This window comes from Callithrix jacchus, chromosome 3, assembly GCF_049354715.1.
Source record: "Callithrix jacchus isolate 240 chromosome 3, calJac240_pri, whole genome shotgun sequence".
NCBI classification, from domain to species: Eukaryota; Metazoa; Chordata; class Mammalia; order Primates; family Cebidae; genus Callithrix; species Callithrix jacchus.
In genome coordinates this window covers 127,726,824-127,752,733 of record NC_133504.1, presented here as the reverse complement: position 1 = coordinate 127,752,733, position 25,910 = coordinate 127,726,824, and the positions used below count along the sequence as shown (strand labels likewise).

At 36.9% G+C, this 25,910-nt stretch overlaps 1 protein-coding gene across 2 annotated transcripts; it reads left to right on the top strand.

Annotated features, from left to right (window-relative positions):
* The first annotated feature begins 2,998 nt into the window (after positions 1-2,998).
* LOC103792013 (uncharacterized) lies at positions 2,999-8,144 on the top strand. 2 transcript variants are annotated; one of them, XM_078367953.1, is made up of 3 exons: positions 2,999-3,052; positions 7,453-7,507; positions 7,622-8,144. In XM_078367953.1, the coding sequence occupies exons 1-3, from the start codon at positions 2,999-3,001 to the stop codon at positions 8,044-8,046; spliced, it is 534 nt and encodes a 177-aa protein (XP_078224079.1). In that variant the 3' UTR covers positions 8,047-8,144. The 2 variants fall into 2 exon arrangements, with proteins under 2 accessions (XP_078224079.1, XP_078224080.1); XM_078367954.1 differs by having other exon boundaries at positions 7,453-8,144.
* Positions 8,145-25,910: the final 17,766 nt, after the last annotated feature.

Sequence of the window (25,910 nt, the reverse complement as noted above, 5' to 3'; positions counted from 1 at the left end):
TACCATCTCACACCAGTTTGAATGGTGATCGTTAAAAAGTAAGGAAACAACAGATATGGAGAGGATGTGGAGAAATAAGAATGCTTTTACACTGTTGGTGGGAGTGTAAATTAGTTCAACCATTTTGAAAGACTGCAGCAGTTCCTCAAGGATCTAGAACCAGATATATCATTTCACCCAGCAATCCCATTCCTGGATAAATACTTAAATAATTATAAATCATTCTACTGTAAAGACACATGCACACATGTTTATTACAGCACTGTTTACAACAGCAAAGACTTAGAACAAACCCAAATCCCCATCAATGATAGGCTAAAAAAAGAAAATGTGGCACATACACACCATGGAATACTATGCAGCCATAAAAAAGGATGAGTTCAAGTCCTTCACAGGAACATGGATGAAGCTGGAAACCATCATTTTCAGCAAACTAACACAAGAACATGAAACCAAACACTGCATGTTCTCACTCATAAGTGGGAGTTGAACAATGATAACACATACACACAGGGTGGGGATCATCACACACTGGGGCCTGTATGTGGGGGTCTAGGAAAGGGATAGCATTAGATGTAGATTAATGTAGATGACCGGTTGATGGATGCAGCAAACCACTATGGCATGAGTATACCTATGTAACCTGCGTATTCTGTATATGCACCCCAGAACTTAGAGTATAATTTTAAAAAAGGGGAACTTCTATAAAATGTATGTGTGTGTGTGTGTGTGTGTGTGTATATGTGTGTGTGTGTATGTATATATAGCGTTTCAAATAATCTACTACCTTAAAATAATCACAAACATGAAGAAATATAGTTAAGACTGAGAAACTGCATGCACTTTCTGATTATTATTCCTCTCCCACACTAGGTTTTTCTTTCCTGTTATTTTTGAAACATAGATCCAAATCTTAATCCAAGCATACATTTTTCTCAGAAACATTTATTCAATTAAGCCAACTGTGAGAAACAATATACAGGATAAGATATGTACAAACTACCAAGTACAAAAGAAGAGTACAATTTCAGTCCTTCAACTGAAAAAAAAATAGAAAAAGAAAACCCCACAAAATATAGCCCTGTGATCAAGACAAGCAATATTTTAGATATTCTGAACATCACTGGCCGTGGTATAGTGTTTGTGTTCACATGTGTGTGTGCATGCAGTATTTAGCATCCCTTATTTAAATAATCACTTTTAAATTTAATTATCATTTTTGTTCCCAAATTCTGTTTTGATCATGATAGAATTCAATTTAAAAATATTTTTATTTCACACATAATTTAGTTCTTTGAAATGAAATAGAAAATACAAAAAATGCCCATTAAATGAAATAGAAAATACAAAAGATGGCCTATTAAAATTACTTGGAATAGAAAAAAACTGGTGCTTTACCTTTAAAATAAAGAGAAAATGATGTGGCACAGACCCCAGATTGTTTCCGTGAAGTGATAGGATATTACTTGTTGTATCTGCTTCCTCAAGAAACAACAAATATTGAATGGGTAAATGCTTTCCAGAAATGAGACTGAAAATGCAAAAAAAAGACTGACAAATTGGCAAGAACCACTTTCCTATCTTTGTTTGAAGAGGATCAACCCAGAAGTTATTTTATTTCCAAGTAGCCTGTCTCTTACTGACAACAGAAATCCTTTGCAATATTTAAGAACTGGAGTTTCTTGTCTCTTCTCTTTTTATCTTTTGTCTTTCAACTGGCAAGAGTCATTTCAACCAGTGGATTAATCAACTCAAAGACAGATCCTCACACAAAGGTATGTATCTGGAAATATTAGCTGAAGAATCTTTACTCTGAATATTAAATTTTTCTCAGACTTTTCAAGATAACATTTCATGAGCTTTTTTAGGACATTCATTATCACCAAAAACATAAGCACTTTATGTAAAATTATAAGTCATTAAACATATTAAATTTTGAAAAATTCTGTTATTCACATGTCAGAGTAAAGCATTCATGTTGGGCATTGTGGACAACCAGTCCATCCAAGTACACGATTGACTTTTCCCCTTGATGTTCCTTAAAGTTCTTGAAACTTCATAATGATAGATTATTCTCAGATGTACTCTAAAAGAGGGAATTGTTCTATAGTATATTTTTATCATTGGTTTTTCTATTGTTTTTCAAACTTCTCATAAGAATGGATCATGGGAACAGTAATCCTTAAAAGAAAGAGCCACACCCACATACAATTGAATATCTAGTGAAATTTTGTCCATAGGATTCTTTCAAGACTTGCATTGCTCAGACAATACACTCAAGCTATGTGGAAAACTGACTGTCAGGAAACCATATGTACAATGGTGCATGGAGTTGCTTTCCCAGAACTCAAGCTATTATGTACTTGACAGTTGTTGCGAATTTTCAGCCAATTGAGAATAAAATACCTGGTCATCTCCATGTTCTCTGATTTGGTCTTTGATCCACCATATATGGATTTTTGGAAGCACTTTGAGACCACACATCACAGACTAAATTAATTTAGTAGAATGTTGCTAACACTAGGAGATGTATAATGAGACTCTTTTTTTCTTAGACTACATGAAACAGAGTAATTTCTTTCTTATGTTTTTGAGATATCCCTAGGAATTAAATTTATAACACATAACCTAGTTAATATGTTAATACTGTGAACCCAAGGCTATAGAAATCTATAAAACAATGTTCCTGCTATTTAAAAATACGAAAGTATTCAAATGTAAATAATTGTACATTTCAAAGTAATTACCTCTAAAGGCAAAAACCATAGTTACAAAAGCTTCTATTGCTAAGGAGAATTTGACTTCAAAATAATGGACTAGTTTTTATTTTTGTAATACTGAATCCAAAATAATGTTAAGCAAATTTTCTAAAAATGCTACAGTAGTGTATCTTTACTACATTATATCCATGTGTCGAGAAATTTTAAATCGTACTTTTTAATTTTCAAAAAATCATGCTGATTAGCTATTCTGCTTACTTTCAGAGGCAACCATAAGGATGAAATCACTGACTTTGATCTTGGGCCTTTGGGCTCTTGCAGCATGTTTCACAGCAAGTATCGTTAATCACAATCACACATCTTTATACTCTTCTCATTAACCATTACTTCAGATCTATTTTTACATTAATAATTTTACCTTTTCTTAAATATTAGTAATTATTACACATTGATGTAACACTGTTCTAGTGCTTAAATTTAAATTTAAAATATAATTTAATTTAAATACCTGCATATTGGGAAGCTCAAATCTATAATATCAGATTGCATTAAACAGCTATATAAATGTAAATTCCTGTGCTCTAGCAATTACACAGTAGGCAAAACCACTGTAAAATGAGATTGTTTAGTTGTTCTTAACATATGGAGTCATCTAACTCACTTACTGAAAATATAGTATTAAAGTCCTCAGCCAAGCCTGAATATGAGTATCCCATCATGGGACCTGGGAAGATGTATTTTGCAAAGGAATTAGGAGAATCCTTGTCTGCTAAATTTTGAGGAAATAATAAACATTTATAGTAACACCTACCATATATTAAAAACTAGGTTAAAGAAAACTACGTTCACTGTCCTCAACCTAGTTTTTCATTTTAGAACATTCTAAATATTCTACAAAATCACAAAGAATTTTTTAATGCATATTTTTTAAAGTAATAGAATGAAACTCAATTTGAAAGGAGGGGTAGATTAATTCCAGAGTAACTTCTCCCAAAGTACCATAAAATCTATTAGATCAAATGGGAAAATATGAAAGGTGATTTTTTAGAAGACTATGACTTCCACAAAGCAGGAACCTACAATTACATCATTCTGAAACATGAAACATAAGATAATGCCTCTCTCTTCTACTTTTAAAAACTTGCATAAAAGCAGGACATTCTGAGATGACTGAAGTATTCTGACTTTGGCCATGTTATTGCATGCATTATGGGTGGGCATAAGTTTTGATAAGTCAAAAACATACTGACATACATTAAAGGTCATGTCTTAATGACTTCATTATGAAGTCGATTTTCAATATTTTTGTGTCCTCAGAATAAAAGAGAAAAACATTTTATTATTTTAAAGTATCAGGCTGTTATTATACAAATAATAAGTTTTCTATAAGATACATTTGAAAAATAGAGCTTTCCAATAATATAAGTAGTTTAAATAGAAATGAGCCTTTTTCCAAATTATGTGATTCATGATGATTAATAACAACCAAACATTGGAAATGTGAAGGGTAACATGTCCTTTGCATATATATATTTGTAGATGGGGTAAGTAGTCATATTCAACCTGTCACCTTTTGAGTGTTTTCTCTGTTATAGGTAATTTTCCAAATGCATTACATTCATTATCTTTTTCAATCCTCAAAGCAAGTCTATTTATAGCCCCATTAACAAACAAACAAATTTAGATTCAAAGTATGCGTGTCTTAGCACAATTATTTCTAAATTGAATAATGTAGGAGATTAACATTAGTTACAGCCCTTTGAGAGAGTAGTGGTTCTTCCTAACGTAGTATTTTCATCATTTTTATCACTTTATTTTAGCCAATTGTGGAAAGGGAGCTAACTGCTGTGACTGAGTTAAGAGATCAGGAAAAGAACAGATATTTCCTACAAAGATTTTTCATTACATAATATTTAGATCAACATCAGGATATCTTTAAAAGGTTACTTTCAGCTAATTTTTTAATTGTCTCAACAATAAAAATGTGTGAAATATTTTCTCATACTAAGGATTTGTTTTCTTGACAATAAAAAGTCAAATTCTGAACTTCCACATACCCTGGATTGGCAGCCCTTGGGTCAAACATTCTCCATAATACCACAAACTATCACTAGCTAGAGAAGACAAACATGAGGCTGGTCCCACAGAATTACCTAGGAATTTTTTATTTGTTCATTTCATTGGCGATATGAATAATAGTTTTGCTGGCATGTTAAGGGCAGAGGCCAAGTTGAAGAGCAAATGGAAAATAAGAACTGGTGTTGGCAAATATAGAAATCCCTTTCATACAGCTTTGCTTTGAAGGAAAGAGGGAAGAAGAAAGTCACAACAAGGGTATTGGTGGCAGAAACTAATTCTTTTATAAACAGGGGAATTATATCAATTGATATTTATTTCTCAAGTGATATCTTTAACCTCTCTGCACATGTTAGGTTAAAGGGGCAAGAGTAGAATCAAGAGGTCATATCAAAGGGCTGTTAGAGTAATTTTGGTAAAAATAGTGACAGATTAGAATGAAAGCAGGAGAGATAATAAGAAGTGGTTACATTTAGAATTCTGGGAGCAGGATGTGGAGCTGATAGGATAGGGAGAAAAAACTGAGTTGAACATAAGTGACAGTGGTTTTGTTTTTTTTTTTTTTTTTGAGTAAAATGAGCCAATTAAAAGGCAGATATTAAAGTTTCAGAAAGTAAAAGGGAAGACTGACAGAGCCACGTCCCTGAGAAAAGAATTATAAAGAAAAAGAAACTATCTAGCTATCAATGACTTCACGGTTGTGTGCCAGTAAATCAGGGAAGTCCATTTCTAATTGCCTGCAATATCTTGGTGAAGGAGGAGGAAAGCCATCTTGGTGGGGTAGATGAGAACTCAGGATGAGGGGGAAAACGATGATAAAACTGGCATCAATGTAAAATTACAGGCCTCTGGAGAAGTGGGAAGAGATAATCTAAGATAATCCTCAAAAGAGGATTTCGGGCAGCACTGAAGGTAACTAACTTTCTAATGGTACAGTGCTGTGACATCCTCTATCATTGCTAAGAATCTGGAATTAAGAAGCCAGGAGAGAGATGGTTTATGGTAATATTAAAGTTTAGGATTACCAAAGATAATGGGCAGCCAAACAAATACATGAAGGGACTGAGAACCACAAGAAGTGAATATAGTTTTGTGTGTTATGTAAACTATCTGCTCCAAGCAACCTGGACTTCTTGCCGTCAGTAGAGTGGAACATCATCCTTATCCCAAAACATTTATGTATTTTCCTTCTATTTGGCATGCCCCCTCCTGATTTCATGTTCTTTCAGTCTCTTTTCAAATGACTCCTTCTGACAGAGACAATCCTTCATTATTTTCCTATCCAGAACTGATTGCTTTAGCTCCCTAATGTATTTTTTCCTTGCACTACTTTTCAACTACTTTTTAAATTTTTTAATGAAGACGGGGTTATGTTATGTTGTCCACGTTGGTCTTGAACTGCTGGCCTCAAGCAATTCACCTGCTTCAGCCTCCGAAAGTACTGGGATTTCAGGCATAAGCCACATGCCCAGCCTCAGATTTTTATTTCTAAAAATTGTACTCTATGTAAACCAGACCTGTGATAAGCACCACCCTAGGCACTTTACAAGTAATATTTCACAACGAATCTGACAATAACCACAGGAGGTGAGTACCTTTATGAATGTCATTTTCCTGATGAGAAAAAGAGACTCAAAAAGGACATCACACTCACCCAACTTCTATATGCCAGATGCAGAACTCAAACAGTGGCATGAAACCCCAGAGATTCATTCCACTCATTCTACTTCCCATTAGATCTTATTTATCCCACCCTGTATTGTAACTAGTCAGCCTGTAGATTCATAGAAAACATGTTTGTATCTCTGGCAACCTGCCACAGCTCCTATATTAGCTCATTGCATGAAATAGGTGAACACACGTGTTTCACAATTAATTAATGTTCAAAGCCTAGAACAACCCTGAACTCTAGAATTAGACATAAAAATGCCTGTTTTTTCCATGCTACAAGGGCATTGATTTTCATTTCAAATATGGAATGACAGACCTCACTATAGGCAAAGGCCAAGATTTTGTTCACTATATATTTTTTCCAGTCAATACTAACCCAGCTTTCCTTCAGAGCCTAGGTATTCAGAGGGCAAAAGAGAAACTTTTTTCTTTGAAATAGACTTTCAGACATCATAACTTAGTTACAATAATTTTCTATTGCTTAATAGCAAATTACCACCAATTAGTAGCTTTTAAGTACTTATTATCTCAGTTTATTTAGCCATAACTCTGAGCTTGACTAAAGTGGCTTCTGTGCTCAGAGTCTCACAAGTCTGAAAAGGTGTGTCCACAGCTGTATTTTTTTTTCTGCAGCTCAGTGTCCTTTTGTAAGCTTGTATGGTTGTTGAAGCCCCTACTTTCTTGCTGCCTGTGAGCCAGGGCCCACTCTCAGCTCCTATAGCCAGTCTGCCATGTACTTCCACATGGCCCTCTCCACAGCATGGCATCCTGATTCAAAGCCCAGAGAAAAACATTTGCTGCAGCTTCAAATCTCTCTGATTTCTCTCTCTGACATTGTAGAACCTGTTTTAAAAGGAAAGCATGTGCCAGCAGGGAGTAGAAATCTTGAGGCCATCTTAGAGTTCTCCCTACCATAGAAAGAATTCACCCTTACATTTAACTGTAAAATATCTGATTTAAAATTATTTACTTCTTTTTTCTACAGCCTGGTGAGAGTCAAAGAGGCCCCTGGGGACCATATCCGCTTGGACCACTGGCTCCTCCTCCATCAACTTATCCTTTTGGACCAGGATTTTTTCCACCACTCTATGTTCCAGGGAGATTTTCACCACCCCTTCCTCCACCCTATGGTCCAGAGAGAATCCCACCACCCGCTCCTCCACCCTATGGTCCAGGGAGAATCCCACCACCCCCTCCTCCACCCTATGGTCCAGGGAGAATCCCACCACCCCCTCCTCCACCCTATGGTCCAGGGAGAATCCCACCACCCCCTCCTCCACCCTATGGTCCAGGGAGAATCCCACCATCCCCTCATCATCCCCCTTATCGCCCAGGTTATCCACAGCCACCTTTCCAACCAAGACCCTATCCACCTGGACCTCTACTTTTCCCCGTACATTCTCCAACTGATCCTACCCTCCCTACTTTGGCACCCCAAATACAAACAACTCCAAAAGAAACCATTACCACCACAGAGGATACCATCACCCTTATGACTACTGCTGCTACTACCAAAAATAAGAATTTCAACACTACTTCAAAGACACTATTAGACAAAATCACTTCCATTATTGGATGAGAATGAAAAATTCCAAGGCACTGAGTTTTTGAGAGAAATATCTTATAGAGAAATTGTGAAACAATCCCCAAAAACCTTTATATTAATAGGGAGCAATAAAAAATTGAACAACACTATGAAGTCTCCACTGTTATCAGAGCCACCAGTTTACCCCTCAGTTATGTCACTTAAACAAATTTTAGTGCTACCAGAGGCTGATCTTGTCCCCCAAGGCCAAAAAAGTAAGGAAAAATGCAATAAGACACTGGGACTTGAAGTTTAGAGTTATGAAGTTAGAAGAATAGCCCACCAGATGCCCTCTTCAGTATGGCAACCCATCATACAATTACAAAGCGCAAAATAGGATATTAATAGGCACTAAAATGAAAAATACCTTATCCCTCACCGTAGCCTGCCCCAAAGAAATTCCTGAGTACCATCTAATCACTGCTTATAAATAGTTGTGGAGAAGAAACACAATTCTAGCAAATCTAAATATCTGAGAGGTGAAACACAAGTCTTCGAATTTGATATGAAAATCTTTCTCTATGCTAGAACAGAGATAGAAGGTAGGTTCATGTGGCAACAAGAAGAAGATGATGGCTGAGATTTCCAAGTTTTTAATGTATCTATTCATCGACGTTTCAATCAGAAGCATTCTGATATGACTCTTTAGGAAATGGCCTCATGATGTCATCAGAGCTTTATCTTTCCATGCTTGACTTTTTCCTTCAGGACACTTAACTTCCCACATTGCCATCAAACACATAAATTAAAACCTCGCAAGACACCTAAAATAAGCACAAAATATCTGTATGTATTTAATGCTTTCCCTTTTTGTTTCCTCCCTGGAAAGGGTCTCACTCCCGTCACCCAGGCTGAAGTACAGTGGGGAAATCACAGCTCACTGTAGCCACGCCTTCTTGAGCTCAGGAAATTCCACCTCAGCTTCCCAACTAACTGGGACTACAAGTACTCGCCACCACACCTGGCTAATGTTTTTGTATTTTTAGTACAGATGGGGTTTGGTACATTGCCCAGGTTTCTCTTTCACTTTTGAGAACCTACCAGGATACAGGGACTGTTTCAGTAGCGCAATAAGAGCAATACTGTAGGTAGTCAAAGTATAGTCTTCGTGGAGCTTATCTTACTACAAAATGGTCTAGAGAAAAAGGGTTCAAGGCAAAAGAGATCAACCATGTAAAGATCTGAAACAGCAATAAATTTTGTGTATGGGAAGAGCCAATGAAATTTAGTGTAGTTCACACTCACAAAAGAGGAGAGTGGAAGTAGATGATATGAAGACGGTAGAGAAAAAACACATCATAAAGGGATTTTGATTTGGAACTTTATTCTACATGTTATGGAAGTCATTGTAGCTTCAAATGAAGAAACAGCATTATCTGATTAACATTTTCAGAACTTCATCACTCTGGCTGCTCTATGGATAGCAAACCATTATAAGAGCAAGAGTGCTTAATACCTAGGTGATGGGTTGATAGATGCAGAAAACAAACATGGCACACATTTACCTAGGTAACAAACCTGCACATCCTTCACACATATCCTCAAACATAAAATAAAATAGAAAGAGCAAGAGAGGTGGCTATTTCAGAAGTCCTGATGAGAGCAGAGGCGGCTTAGACTAGGGAAAGATCAACAGAGATGAAGCGAAGTTATCAGCTGCAGCATACAGCTGAAAAAATATCCAGAAATCTTGAATGAAGTATAGGATCTTGCATTTAAGGAAAAATACATAATCTAATAGTAACTCTGATAATGTTGGCCTAAACAACTGTGTCAATAATGGTGTCATTTAGTAAGTTAGGAAAAAATGGGAAAAGATCAGAAATGTAAGGGTTTGGAATATCATAAATTCTGCATTGGACATGTTAGGGTTGAGTTATCCATTTAACTTCTGTATTATTGTATTGCTGTCATACCATGTTATCACCAACTTAGAAGCACAAAATAATACAATTGTATTATTTCACTAGTCTATAGAAAGTCTAGCTAATAGTATGGCTCAGATAGTACCTCTGCTTAGAGTCTCACAAGGCTACAATCAAGGTATTAATAGGGCTGAATGCCTTTTTGCAGACTTTAGGGAAAAATCTGTCTACAGGTTCATTATCTCTCCTGTGCAGTTCTTCTATCTGACTTTTGTTTGGCTACATATCTCTGAGTCCAGTCAGAAAAAAAAAATCATCGGTTTTCAAGATACATTTCCTTTCCTTTATTACTTAATAAATGGGAGACTAGAGTAGATACTAAGTTTAAAGCTTTGATGTAAAAATTGGAGGTAATAAAATTGTTGGTAATGATTATGTCTACATGATTATCATGAAAAAGGTTGGGATAAAATAAAACAATGCAGGCTTTTCAAATCCAAATATGGAAGTATGCAGGTCAAAAACTTAGGAGGCCATGGATTGGATGAACCATTTATAGGGATATTGAAGTCACCAAACCTGATGAATAAAGGGAGAACACTGTGACCAAAGTGGTAAAATATTTTTAAAATGTCAAGTGGTGACTAGGCAGGAAGAAATTACTTCAATAAAGAAGAATAGTGATGAGGCTTAGCTTTTCTGGAGGTTCTTCAAAGTTGGAATGATGGTAAAGAGATGAGGTTTAGAAATAGCAGCGAAGGCACAGTCATCTACCTGACCTTGGTGTTGCTCTATACGTATTATTTGTAACTGGCAGTGATTGATGACATCAAAGTAGAATATAATTCTCAAAACGCTCTCCTTATGACATAAACCTTACAAAGCAGTGCTTTCAGTACATGAAATGAGGAGTACCTAAAGAGAAGCAAGTTGCTGTGAATTACTCAGCAAGGTCCTGTGTACTTAGCTAACATGTGGTGATGGGGTGACAGGAATGAGTATACGTGATTCTTCTTAATATTGTTACTTCATCCTGGTTCAAGATGTAATTTTATTTTTATTTGCAAAGCAACTGGGCCTCTAAATTGCATATTTTTAAAGACAAGTGATCTATACATTTGCTCCCAAACCCTGTGGAACAGAGCATGAAAAACATACTCCAGCTCCACCAAGTACTCTAGTACTTGAGACACAGACAAGTACTGAATTTTGCAATATATTACTGCAAACAAATAGAGAGGAAACTGAGAAGAGAAAGGATCCTGCTGATGAATATGCGTGAGTTTGAGAGAGCAGAGTTGATGTTTGTGGATTGGGAAAGAAAGAGAGCCACAAAGAAAGAGCCCTCTAAGGATGACAGTCTGAATATAGATGGATGAACTTAGAGACAAGGAATCTTAGAGGAAAAAGATGAACTCTAAGACACAGCATGATTAGTCCTGATGGCATCTTAGGGAAAACTGGGTAATATATTTTAGTTATATCTTGTTTCTCGAGATTGTTCTCCCAGGATGAGAGGGTATTAACAAAAGCATCCAGAGCTCAGAAATATTTCAATGTTTTCTTAATTTGTTTACATTATATACTGACCTCCATGTGTCATGAAATGCAATAGTTACCTGAATAAATAAGTGATCAAAACTAAAATCTTTGCCCTCCTGGAGCTTAAAGAATATCAAAGGGGAGAGGGCTATGATTTTCTGTCAATACTGTGAAAATGTTTTATCAGTTCAAGTTCATCTTGATATTATTTGATTGTTAAATATTTAAATTACCTACATATTTGCTATAATAATTTTGGTGACTGTAGAGAAAGAAATATGTGATTATTATTACATCTTTAGACAAACCCACTTCTCAAAGGTGTCTTGAAATTCATGAAAACTTGTACATAATTAAAACTATAATATCACCAAAAAGAGGATACAAGGAGCACCAAGCTATAACTCGCTGATAAAAAAAAAAAATCTAAAAATAATGAATAATTCTGAGTATCTGCATTTCCCTTGGAGTGCATCATAAGTTTCACATAGGTCATGTGTCAATATCAGAACGATGATAGCTGAATTTAAAGGGATTCACCTTTAAAATAAAGCAAATGCATGCCTGAAGCACTCTCTACCTCTGGCTATCATGAGAAAAGATCAGAAAATAAGGAGAGCTGTAAATAGTCAATAGATAGCAGGTGTATTGGAAAAGAAGAATTATTAAAGTGAGCCAAAAAAAATACAACCAGGGTGGCAGAGGGTTCAATGTTTAAAACTGAGAGCTTGGGCACCATGCAGAACCATTATATGGAATTTGTTTCTCTCCCAAATGTTGTCTCTAGGTACTATATTTATGTTTGGATCTTTATTTTTTCTTAATTAAATATGCACATACCTACACATCTATAATTACCACCTCACCTCATTACTTGCAGCCATTTTAGCCACCAGAGGTAGCATTCCTCCCATCTTGTTGTAAGCACATAAACTGCCCCAAACTTTCCCCTTACAAGAAAGTTCCCTCAAAACTCACCTCATCTTACAGTGTTTGGCTAACACAGTTCCTGCACCAATATCTTTCTGCTGCTGTTCCAAGTCCCTTTGTAAAAACTGCTAAACAATTTTTTCAAGTCCATTTATCAATTTGTACACACTATCAACTAAATATCAGAACTTTACAGTCAATTTTGCATATAAAGTTAAACACACACAATCACTACCCTCAAATTGTTCATTAATCCTTTCTGGTGTGGCAGCCTGTCTGGAGAGACTACATATTTCTGCCATTTACTGCAGCATCACATTTTATTTACTCCATCTCTCCTACACCATAAGAAATTCAACAGCAAAAATATAAATTGCTTATTTTAGAAATATATAAATTAGAGACTCAGATATTTTGCAAATAAAAATAAAATTACACCTTGAACCAGGATAAAATAATAATGTAAAGAAGACAGCATGTATACACATTTCTCTCACCCTACCACCACATGTCACAGGACCTTGCTGAGTAATTCACAAGCATGAAAAAACAATCTCACCTAGGTTCCTATTTGCTATTTCTTACTTCATTTACTGATAGCACTGCTTTGTAATGTTTGCATCATAATGGCAGCCTCTAGAGGGTTATGTTCTACTGTGATGTCATCCATCACTACCAATTACAAATAATATGGATGTACCAACACCAAGATGGATGTTGCTTCAGAATGTCTCCTATGAATCCAGAACTCCCAAATTGCAGATGAAGCATCACATCATTAAATACTGCACTTAATAAAACCCACAAACATCTAGAAAATCTGCATTAATACAGATCAAATGAATCCTTAAGGAAATATTTATTCTAAAGAGTCACTTTGAAGGAATATCAAACTACTTGAGTTTAGGAATACTCAAGTACAGAAAGTAGTTTATATAGATATGTCAATTGTAGCAAAAAATCTGAAATTTCAAAAGGATATCTATTTCCCTATTATTTCTAGATATACAGCAAGACTACATTTCTCAGACTTCCTTGCAATTAGGCATCACTATGTAGTGAATTTCACCAAGGAAAGGAGAGAAGAAAGTAATAGGAGTTACTTTAGAAATGGTGCCCCAAAGAGGTAAAGAAACCAATAACTAACAGAAATTCTTTTGTTTGTTTTGTTTTGTTTTGGGGGAGGCAGGTATTTTTCTTTCTTTCATTCTTTCTTTTTTTTTTTTTTGTACTTTAGGTTCTGGGATACATGTGCAGATCATGCAGGATTGTTGCATAGCTACACACATGGCAATGTGGTTTGCTGCCTCCATTCCCCCATCACCTACATCTGGCATTTATCCCCATGTTATCCCCCCAAACCTCCCCACTCACTGCTGTCCCTCCCTTGCCCCACCCCCCACCGCCAACAGACTCCAGTGTGTGATGCTCCCTGTGTCTATGTGTTCTCATTGTTCAACACCCTCCTATGAGTGAGAACATGTGGTGTTTGATTTTCTGATCTTCTGCCAGTTTGCTGAGAATGATGGTTTCTAGGTTCATCCATGTCCCTATAAAGGACACGAACTCATCATTTCTTATGGCTGCATAGTATTCCATGGTGCATATGTACCACATTTTCCCTGTCCAGTCTATCATCAATGGGCATTTGGGTTGGTTCCAGGTCTTTGCTACTGTAAACAGTGCCGCTACAAACATACATGTGCATGTGTCTTTATAATAGAATGATTTATAATCCTTTGGGTATATACCCAATAATGGGATTGCTGGGTCAAAAGGAATTTCTATTTCTAGGTCCTTGAAGAAGCATCACACTGTCTTCCACAATAGTTGAACAAGTTTACACTCCCAATAACAGTGTAAAAGTGTTCCTATTTCTCCACATCCTCTCCAGCATCTGTCTCCAGATTTTTTTAATCATCGCCATTCTAACTGGCATGACGTGGTATCTGAATGTGGTTTTGATTTGCATTTATCTAATAATCAGTGATGATGAGCATTTTTTCATATGTTTCTTGGCCTCATATATGTCTTCTTTTGTAAAGTGTCTGTTCATATCTTTTGTGCACTTTTGAATGGGTTTGTTCATTTGTTGTAAATCTGTTTTAGTTCTTTGTAGATTCTGGATATTAGCCCTTTGTCAGATGGGTAGAGTGCAAAAAATTTTCCCCATTCTATTGGTTGCTGGTTCACTCTAATGATTGTTTATTTTGCTGTACAGAAGCTCTGGAGTTTAAATAAGTCCCATTTGTCTATTTTGGCTTTTGTTGCCAATGTATTTTGTATTTTAGTCATGAAGTCCTTGCCTATACCTATGTCCTGAATGGTATTGCCTAGGTTTTATTCTAGGGTTTTAATGGTGCAAGGCACACGATCATCAGATTTACCAAGGTTGAAATGAAGGAAAAAATGCTAAGGGCAGCCAGAAAGAAAGGTCGGGTGACCTACAAAGGGAAGCCCATCACACTCACAGTGGATCTCTCTGCAGAAACCCAACAAGCCAGAAGAGAGTGGGGGCCAATATTCAACATCCTTAAAGAAAAGAACTTCCAATCTAGAATTACATATCAAACCAAACTAAGTTTCATAAGTGAACAAGAAAGAAAATCCTTCATGGAGAAGCAATTGCTGAGAGATTTTATCACCACCAGGCCTGCCTTACAAGAGCTCCTAAAAGAAGCACTAAACAAGGAAAGGAACAACCAGTATCAGCCACTCCAAAAACATGCCAAATGGTAAAGACCATCAACACAATGAAGAAAATGTATCAGCTAATGGCAACTATCCAGCTATCATCAAAATGGCATGATCAAATTCACACATAACAATATTAACTTTAAATGTAAATGGCCTAAATGCCCCAATCAAAAGACACAGAATGAAAAATTGGGTAAAAAGTCAAAACCCATTGGTGTGCTGTATTCAGGAAACCCATCTCATGTGCAAGGACACACATAGGCTAAAAGTAAAGGGATGGAGGAATATTTAAAAGCAAACAGAGAGCAAGAAAAGAGCAGAAGTTGCAATCCTAATCTCTGATAAAATGGACTTTAAACCAACAAAGATCAAAAGAGACAAAGAAGAACATTACATAATGGTAAAGGGATCAATGCATCAAGAAAAGCTAATGATTCTAAATATATATGCACTCAATATGGGAGCACCCAGGTACATAAAGCAAGTTCCTAATGACCTACAAAGAGACTTAGACTCTCACACAATAATACTGGGAGACTTTAACACTCCACTGTCGATATTAGACATATCAATGAGACAGAAAATTAACAAGGATGTCAGATCTGGACCAAGTGGACCTAATCAACATCTACAGAAATCTTCACCCCAAGTCCACAGAACATACATTCTTCTTAGCACCACATCACACCTATTCTAAAATTGACCACATAATTGGAAGTGAATCACTCCTCAGGACATGCAAAAGAATGAAAATCATAACAAACAGTCTCTCAGACCACAGTGCAATCAAATTAGAACTCAGAATTAGGAAACTAACTCAGAACTGCACGACTTCATGAAAACTGAACAACTGGCTCCTGAATGTCAACTGGACAAACAATTAAATGAAGGCATAAATAAAGATGTTCTTTGAAACCAACAAGGACAAAGACACAACATACCAGAATCTCTGGGACACATTTAAAGCAGTGTCTCGAGGGAAATCCATAGCAATAAATGCCCATCAGAGAAGCGAGAAAAGATCTAAAATCGATACTCTATCATCAGAATTGAAAGAGCTAGAGAAGCAAGATCAAAAAAAAAAAAAAACTCAAAAGCTAGCAGAAGACAAGAAATTACTTAGATCAGAGCAGAACTGAAGGAGATAGAGACACAAAAAAATCCTTCAAAAGAGTCAATAAATCCAGAAGCTCGTTTTTCAGAAAAATCAACAAAATAGACTGCTAGCCAGATTAATAAAAAAGAAGAATCAAATAGATGCAATAAAAAATGATAAAGAGAATATCATCACTGACTCCACAGAAATACAAATTACAATCAGAGATTACTGCAAACAACTCTATGCACATAAACCAGTAAACCTGGAAGAAATGGATAAATTCCTGAACACTTGCACTTTCCGAAGCCTAAACCAGAAAGAAGTTGAACAGACCAATAACAAGGGCTGAAGTTGAGGCAGAAATAGCCTAACAACCAGAAAAAGTCCAGGTCCTGATGGGTTCACAGCTGAATTCTACCAGACATACAAAGAGGAGCTGTTATCATTCCTTCTGAAACCATTCCAAACAATACAAAAAGAGGGAATCCTTCCCAAATCTTTTTATGAGACCAATATCATCCTGATATCAAAACCTGGCAGAGACTCAACAAAAAAAGAAAACTTCAGGCCAATATCCATGATGAACATAGATGCAAAAATCTTCAATAAAGTACTGGCAAACCAATTGCAACAGCACATCAAAAAGCTTATCCATCACGATCAAGTAGGCTTCATCCCAGGCATGCAAGGCTGGTTCAACAGATGCAAGCCTATAAACATAATGCATCACATAAACAGAATCAAAGACAAAAAACACATGATTATCTCAATAGATGCAGAGAAGGCCTTTGGCAAAATTGAACAGCCCTTTATGCTAAAAAATCTGAATAAACTAGGTATTGACGGTACATATCTCTAAATAATAAAAGCTATTTACAACAAACCCATAGCCAATATCATGCTGAATGGGCAAAAACTGGAAGCATTCCCTTTGAAATCTGGCACTAGACAAGGATGCCCTCTCTCACCACTCCTATTCAATATAGTATTGGAAGTTCTAGCCAGTGCAATCAGTCAAGAAAAAGAAATAAAGGGTATTCAATTAGGAAAGGAGGAAGTCAAATTGTCTCTATGTGCAGATGACATGATTTTATATTTAGAAGACCCTATCATCTCAGCCCTAAATCTCCTTAAACTGATAAGTAACTTCAGCAAAGTCTCAGCATACAAAATCAATATGCAGAAATCACAAGCATTTCTATACTCCAATAACAGACTAACAGAAAGTCAAATCATGATTGAACTCCCATTCATAATTGCTACAAAGAGAATCAAATACCTAGGAATACAATTTTAAAAAGATGCAAAGGACCTCTTCAAGGAGAACTACACACCACTGCTCAATGAAATGAGAGAGGACACAAACAGGTGGAGAATCATTCCATGCTCATGGTTAGGAAGAATCAATATCATGAAAATGGCCATACTGCCCAAAGTAATTTACAGATTCAATGCTATCCCCATCAAGCTACTAATGACCTTATTCACAGAACTGGAAAAAAACACCTTAAACTTCATATGGAACCAAAACTGAGCCCACATAGCCAAGACAATTCTAAGCAAAAAGAACAAAGCTGGAAGCATCACGCTACCTGATTTCAAACTATACTACAAGACTACAGTAATTGAAACAGCATGGTACTGGTACCAAAACAGAGATATAGTCCAATGGAACAGAACAGAGGCCTCGGTGACAATGCCACACATCTAAAACCATCTGATCTCTGACAAACCCCACAAAAACAAGCAATGGGGAAAGGATTCTCTGCTTAATAAATGGTGTTGGGAAAACTGGCTAGCAGTGTGCAGAAAGCAGAAACTGGACCCCTTCCTGACACCTTACACTAAAATTAACTCCAGATGGATTAAAGACTGAAACAGAAATTCTTGAGTTTGCTGGATGGCAGATTAGAAAAGAAACAAGTTGCTGAAACACTAACTCCTGCTTATGAGATAAAAGAAACAAGTTGCTGAAACACCGGGGCTCCTTCTGCTTATGAGATAAAAGAATTGGCATCAAGCAGATGGAAGAAATATGGCAAATGGAGTTTACACAGAATGAGCTTGCTGAGGTCACAACCTAAGTTTCCATGTGTGTTTCATAGTAACTGCCCACAAATATGCACATAGGGCCCATGAGGTGGCATAAAAAGATAACTGTTTATGCCCAGTGACTTTCCAGACCTCTCCTTTACTGCAAATCATTACTAATCACAGAATCCACCCACTAAACCTTTCGGGTTTTTCAGATTTTTTTAAAATTTTTGTATAAGTTATTTGGGTACAGGTGGTGTTTGATTACATGAGTAAGTTCTTTAGTGGTGATATGTGAGATTTTGGTGCACCCATAACACGAGCAGTATACACTGAACCCTATTTGCAATCTTTTGTCTCTCACCTCTCTCCAATCCTTCCCCCTAAGTCCCCAAAGTCCATTGTATCATTCTTATGCCTTTGTGTCCTCATGGCTTAGTTCCCACATATCAGTGAGAACACATGATGTTTGGTTTTCCGTTTCTGAGTAACTTCACTTAGTATAATAGTCTCCAATCTTATCCAGGTCAATGCAAATGCCATTAATTCATTCCTTTTTATGGCTGAGTAGTATTCCATCCTATAAGTATACCACAGATTCTTTATCTACTCATTGACTGATAGGCATTTAAGTTGGTTCCACGGTTTTGCAATTGTGAATTGTGCTGCTATAAACATGCGTGTTCAAGTATCTTTTTAATACAATGACTTCCTTTCCCATGGGTAGATACCCAGTAGTAGGATTGCTGGATCAAATAGCAGTTCTACCTTTGGTTATTTAAGGAATCCTCACTGTTTTCCATTGTGGTTGTTCTAGTTTACATTCCCACCAGCAGTGTAGAAGTATTCCCTATTCACCACATCCATGCCAAAATTTATTGTTTTTTTTATTTTTTGATTATGGCCATTCTTGCAGAAGTAAGGTAGTATTCCATTCTGGTTTTGATTTGCATTTCCCTGATCATTATTGATGGGTAGCATTTTTCTTTTTTATATATACATTAAGTTCTGGGGTACATGTGCAGAACATGCAGGTTTGTTACATAGCTATATATATACATGCCATGGTGGTTTATGGCATCTATCACTCGGTCAACTACATTTGGTATTTCTCCTAATGCTATCCCTCCCCTAGCCCCCCTAACCCCTGCTATCCCTCCCCTCACCCTCCACCACACCCCATCCACAGGCCCCGTTTTTTGATTTTTCCCTCCCTGTGTCCATGTGTTCTCATTGTTGAACACCCACTATGAGTGAGAACACACAATGTTTGGTTTTCTTTTTCCTTTTTTTTTTTTTTTTAGACGGAGTCTCGCTCTTGTTACCCAGGCTGGAGTGCAATGGCGCGATCTCAGCTCACCGCAACCTCTGCCTTCTGGGTTCAGGCAATTCTCCTGCCTCAGACTCCTGAGTAGCTGGGATTACAGGCATATACCACCATGCCCAGCTAATTTTTTGTATTTTCAGTAGAGACGGGGTTTCACCTTGTTGACCAGGATGGTCTCGATCTCTTGACCTCGTGATCCACCCGCCTTGGCCTCCCAAAGTGCTGGGATTACAGGCTTATGACAGTTTGCTGAGAATGATGGTTACCTGCTTTATCCATGTCCCTGCAAAAAAACATAAACTCATCCTTTTTATGGCTGCATAATATTCCATGGGGCATACATGGTACATTTTCTTTATTCAGTCTATCATTGATGGGCACTTGGGTTGGTTCCAAGTCTTTGCTATTGTGAACAGTGCAATTTTATGCTTGTTGGCCATTTGAATACATTATTTTGAGAATTGTCTATTCATGTCCTTAGCCCACTTTTTGATGGGATTGCTTTTCTCTTACTGATTTGAGTTCATTGTAGATTCTGGATATTAGTCCCTTGTCAGATGTATAGGCTGTGAAAATTTTCTCCCACTCCGTGCATGTTCTGTTTGCTCTGCAGACGGTTCCTTTTGCTATGAAAGAGCTCTTTAGTTTAATTAAGTCACAAGTATTTATCTTTTTTTAATTGCATTTGCTTTTGGATTCTTGGTCATAAAATCCTTGCCTAAGCCAATGTCTAGAAGGGTTTTTCCAATGTAATCTTCTAGAATTTTTATAGTTTCAGATCATAGATCATAGATTTCAGTCCTTAATTCATCCTGAGTTAATTTGTGTATAAGGTGAGAGATGAGGATCCAGTTTCATTCTCCTACATGTGGCTAGCCAATTATCCCAGCACCATTTGTTGAAAAGGGTGTCCTTTCCCCACTTTATGTTTTTCTTTGCTGTGTTGAAGATCAGTTGGCTGTAAGTATTTGGGTTTATTTCTGGGTTCTCTATTCTGTCCTGTTGGTATCTGTGCCTATCTTTATACCAGTATCATGCTGTTTCAGTGATTATGGCCTTATAGTATAATATGAAATCAGGTAGTGTGATACCTCCAGATTTGTTCTTTTTGGTTGGTATTACTTTGGCTAAGTGGGTTTTTTTTTTGTTCCATATGAATTTTAGAATTGTTTTTTCGAATTTTCTAAAGAATGATGGTGGTCTTTTGATGGGGATTGCACTAAATTTGTAGATTTCTTTTGGCAGTATGGTAGTTTTCACAATATTGATTCTATCCATCCCTGAGCATGAGATGAGTTTCCATTTGTTTGTGTTGTCTATGACTTCTTTTCAGTGATGTTTTATGGTTTTCCTTGTAGAGGTCTTTTCCCTCCTTGGTCAAATATATTCCTAAGTGTTCAATTTTTTTTGGCAGCTATTGTAAAAGGGGTTGAATTCTTGATTTGATTCTCTGCCTGGTTGCTGCTGGTGTATAGAAGAGCTACTGACTTGTGTACATTAATCTTGTATCTGGAAACCTTGCTGAATTATTTTAACAGTTCTAAGAGCTTTCTGAAGGAGTCTAGGGTTTTTAAGGTGAACAATTATATCGTCAGCAATCAGTGACAGCCTTGACTTCCTCTTTAACAACTTGGAGGCCCTTTATTTATTTCTCATCTGATTGCTCTGGCTAGCCTTTCCAGTATTATGTTGAAGAGGAGTGATGAGAGTGGGCATCTTTGTCTTATTCCAGTTCTTAGAGGAAATACTTTCAACTTTTCCCCATGTAGTATTATGTTGGCTGTGGGTTTCTCACAGGTGGCTTTTATTACATTGAGGTATGTCCTGTGTATGCCGATTTTGCTAAGTGTTTTAATTATAAAGTAATGCTGGATTTTCTTGAATGCTTCTTCTGCGTCTATTGAGATGATCACGTGATTTTGGTTTTTAATTTTGTTTATGTTGTATATCACATTTATTGACTTGAATATGTTAAACCATTCCTGTATCCCTGGTAAAATGGACTTGATCATATTGGATTTTCTTTTTCTTAGTTCTGCTCTGGTCTTTGTTATGTCCTTTCTTCTGATGGGTTTGGGTTTGGTTTGTTCTTGTTTCTGTAGTTCCTTGAGGTGTGATCTTAGAGTGTCAGTTTGTGCTCTTTCAGTCTTTTTGATGTAGATGTTTAGGGCTATGAACTTTCCTCTTAGCACTGCCTTTGCTGTGTCCCAGAAGTTTTGATAGGTTGTGTCATTGCTGTCATTCAGTTTGAACAATTTCTAAATTTCCATCTTGATCTCGTTTTTTACTCAGTGATCATTCAAGAGCGAGTTATTTACTTTGCATGTATGTGCATGGTATTGAAAGTTCCTTTTGGAGTTGATGTCCAGTTTTCTTCCATTGTGATCTGAGAGAGTATTTGATACCATTTCAATTTTCTTAAATTTATTCAGGCTCATTTTATGGCCTATGATATGGTCTATCTTGGAGAAAGTTACATGTGTTGTTGAATAGAAAGTGTATTCTGTAGTTCTTGGATAAATGTTCTGTATATATCTGTTAAGTCCCATTTGATCCAAAATGTAGTTTGAATTCATTGTTTCTTTTTTGACTTTCTGTCTTGATGACCTGTCTAGTGCTGTCAGTGCAGTATTGAAGTCCACCACTACTATTGTGCTGCTGTCTATCTCATTCCTTAGGTCTATTAGAAATTGTTTATATGTGTGTGTGTGTGTGTGTGTGTGTGTGTGTACACACATATATATATTTTATTGCACTGTAGGTCCTACACGGCAATGTGGTTTGCTGACTCCACTCCCACAGTCTATATCTGGCATTTCTTCCCATGTTATCCCTCCCCAACTCCATACCCTCTGCTGTCCCTTGCCTAGTTCCCCCCAACAGACCCCAGTGTGTGATGTTTCCCTCCCTGTGCCCATGTGTTCTCACTGTTCAACACTCACCTATGAGTGAGAACATGTGGTGCCTGATTTTCTGTTCTTGTGCCAGTTTGCTGAGAATGATGGTTTCTAGGTTCATCCATGTCTCTACAAAGGACATGAACTCATCATTTTTTATGGCTGCATAGTATTCCATGGTGTATATGTGCCACATTGTTCCTGTCCAGTCTATCATCATTGCGCATTTGGGTTGGATCCAGGTCTTTGCTATTGTAAATAGTGCTGAAATGAACATACATGTGCATGTGTCTTTATAACAGAATGATTTATAATCCTTTGGATATATACCCAACATTGGGATTGCTGGGTCAAATGGAATTTCTATTTCTAGGCCCTTGAGGAATCGCCACACTGTCTTCCACAATAGTTGAACTAATTTACACTCCCACCAACAGTGTAAACATGTTCCTGTTTCTCCACATACTCTCCAGCATCTGTTGTCTCCAGATTTTTAAATGATCGCCATTCTAACTGGCATGAGTGGTATCTCAACGTGGTTTTGATTTGTATTTCTCTAATGAGCAGTGATGATGAGCATTTTTTCATATGTTTGTTGTCCTCATATATGTCTTCTTTTGTAAAGTGTCTGTTCATATTCTTCAGTGGGTTTGTTTGTTTCTTGTAAATCTGTTTTAGTTCTTTGTAGATTCTGGATATTAGCCCTTTGTCTGATGGGTAGATTCCAAAATTTTTTCCATTCTATTGGTTGCTGGTTCACTCTAATGATAATTTCTTTTCCTGTGTAGAAACTGTAGAGTTTGATTAGATCCCATTTGTGTATTTTGGCTTTTGTTGCCAATGCTTTTGGTGTTTTAGTTATGAAGTTTTTGTCTATGCCTATCTCCTGAAAGGTTTTGCCTAGGTTTTCTTCTAGGATTTTAATTTTGTTAGATCTTATGTTTAAGTCTTTAATACATCTGGAGTTAATTTTAGTGTAAGGTGTCAGGAAGGGGTCCAGTTTCTACTTTCTGCAAATGACTAGCCAGTTTTTCCAACACCATTTATTAAACAGGGAATCCTTTCCCCTTTGCTTGTTTTTGTCAGATTTGTCAGAGAATAGATGGTTGTAGAGGTGTGGCATTGCGTCTGAGGCCTCTGTTCTGTTCCATTGGTCTATATCTCTGTTTTGGTACCAGTACCATGCTGTTTTGATTACTGTAGCATGATGCCTCCAATCAGGTAGCATGATGCCTCCAACTTTGTTCTTTTTGTTTAGAATTAACTTGGCTACATGGGCTCAGTTTTGGTTCCATATGAAGTTTAAGGTGGTTTTTTTCTAGTTCTGTGAAGAAGGTCATAAGTAGCATGATGGGGATAGCGTTGAATCTATAAATTACTTTGGACAGTATGGCCATTTTCACAGTATTGATTCTTCCTAACCATGAGCATGGAAAGTTTTTCCATCAGTTTGTGTCCTCTCTTATTTCACTGAGCAGTGGTTTATAGTTCTCCTTGAAGAGGTCCACTATGTCCCTTCTTAGTTGTAATCCTATGTATTTTATTCTCTTTGTAGCAATTATAAATAGCAGTTTGTTTTTGATTTGGCTCTCTATTAATCTGTTTGTTGGTTTATAGAAATGCTTGTGATTTCTGTGCATTGATATTGTATCCTGAGACTTTGCTGAAGTTGTTTGTGAGTTTCAGGAGATTTTGGGCTGAGATGATGAGACTTCTAAATATACAATCATGTCATCTGCAAATAGAGACAATTTGACTTCCTCCTTTCCTAACTGAATATCTTTTATTTATTTTTCTTGCCTGATTGCTCTGGCTGGAACTTCCAATACTATATTGAATAGGAGTGGTGAGAGAGGGGATCCTTGTCTAGTGCCATATTTCAAAGGGAATTCTTCCAGTTTTTGCCCATTCAGTGTGATATTAGCTGTTGGTTAGTCATAAATAACTTTTATTATTTTTAGATATGTTCTGCCATTTTGATGCTAGCCAGTTGTTTTGCCCATTAGTTGATGCAGTTTCTTCATTGTGTCGATGATCTTTACAATTTGGTATGTTTTTGGAGAGTCTGGGACTGGCTGTCCCTTTCCTTGTTTAGTGCTTCTTTCAGGAGCTCTTGTAAGGCAGGTCGGGTGGTGACAAAAATCTCTCAGAAATTGCTTGTTCATAAAGGATTTTATTTCTCCTTTGCTTATGAAACTTAGTTTGGCTGGATATGAAATTCTAGGTTGAAAGTTCTTTTTTTTAAGGATGTTGAATATTGAACCCCATGCTCTTCTGGCTTGTAGGGTTTCTGCCAAGAGATCCACTGTGAGTCTGATGGGCTTCCTTTTGTGGGTAACCCAACCTTTCTCTCTGGCTGCCCTTAGCATTTTTTCCTTCATTTCAACCCTGGAGAATTTGATGATTATGTGCCTTGGGGTTGCTATTCTTGAGGAATATCTCTGTGGTGTTCTCTATATTCCCTGGACTTGAATATTGGTCTGCCTTGCTAGGTTGGGGAAATTTTCCTGCATAATATCCTGAAAAGTGTTTTCCAGCTTGGATTCATTCTCTCCATCACATTCAGGTACACCTATCAAATGTAGATTAGGTCTTTTCAGATAATCCCATATTTTGGGGGGGCTCTGTTTGCTTCTTTTTATTCTTTTTTCTCTATTCTGGCCATCTTGTTTTATTTTATTGAATTGATCTTCAATCTCTGATATCCTTTCTTCTGTTTGGTCAATTCCACTACTGAAACTTATGTATTTTTTGCAAAGTTCTCATGTGACATTTTTCAGCTCCATCAATTCATTTATATTCTTTTCTAAGGTGTTTATTCCCTTTAGCATTGCATCAAACCTTTTTTCAATGTTCTTAGTTTCTTTGCATTGGGTTAGAACATGTTTTTTTCGCTCAGAGAAGTTTGTTATTACCCACATTCGGAAGCCTGTTTCTGTCAATTCATCAGACTCATTCTCCATCCAGCCTTGTTCCTTAGCTGATGAGGAGTTGTGATCCTTTGGAGGAGGAGAGGCATTCTGGTTTTGGGTGTTTTCATCCTTTTTGAGCTGGTTTCTTCCCATCTTTGTGGCTTTATCTACCTGTGGTCTTTGTATTTGGCCATTTTTGGATGGGGTCTCTGAATGGACATCCTTTTTGTTGATGATTAAGTTATTTATTTGTTTTTTAGTTTTCTGTCTAAGAGTCAGGCCCTGCTTGCCTGTGGATCACCAGTAAGAGTTGCTGCCAGTTTCTTCTTCTGTTATCTTTGTTCCAGAAGGATACTTGCCAGATATCAGCCTAAGCTCTGCTTTATGAAGTGTCTCTTTGGATATATGGGGGTCAGGGAGCTGCTTGAGGAGACATTCTGTCCCTTATAGAAGCTCAAGTGCTGAGCTGTGAGATCCATTGTTCCATTCAGAGCTGCTGGGCAGGTACTTTTAAGTCTGCTGCAGTGGAACTCATAACAGTCTTTTTTCCCAGGT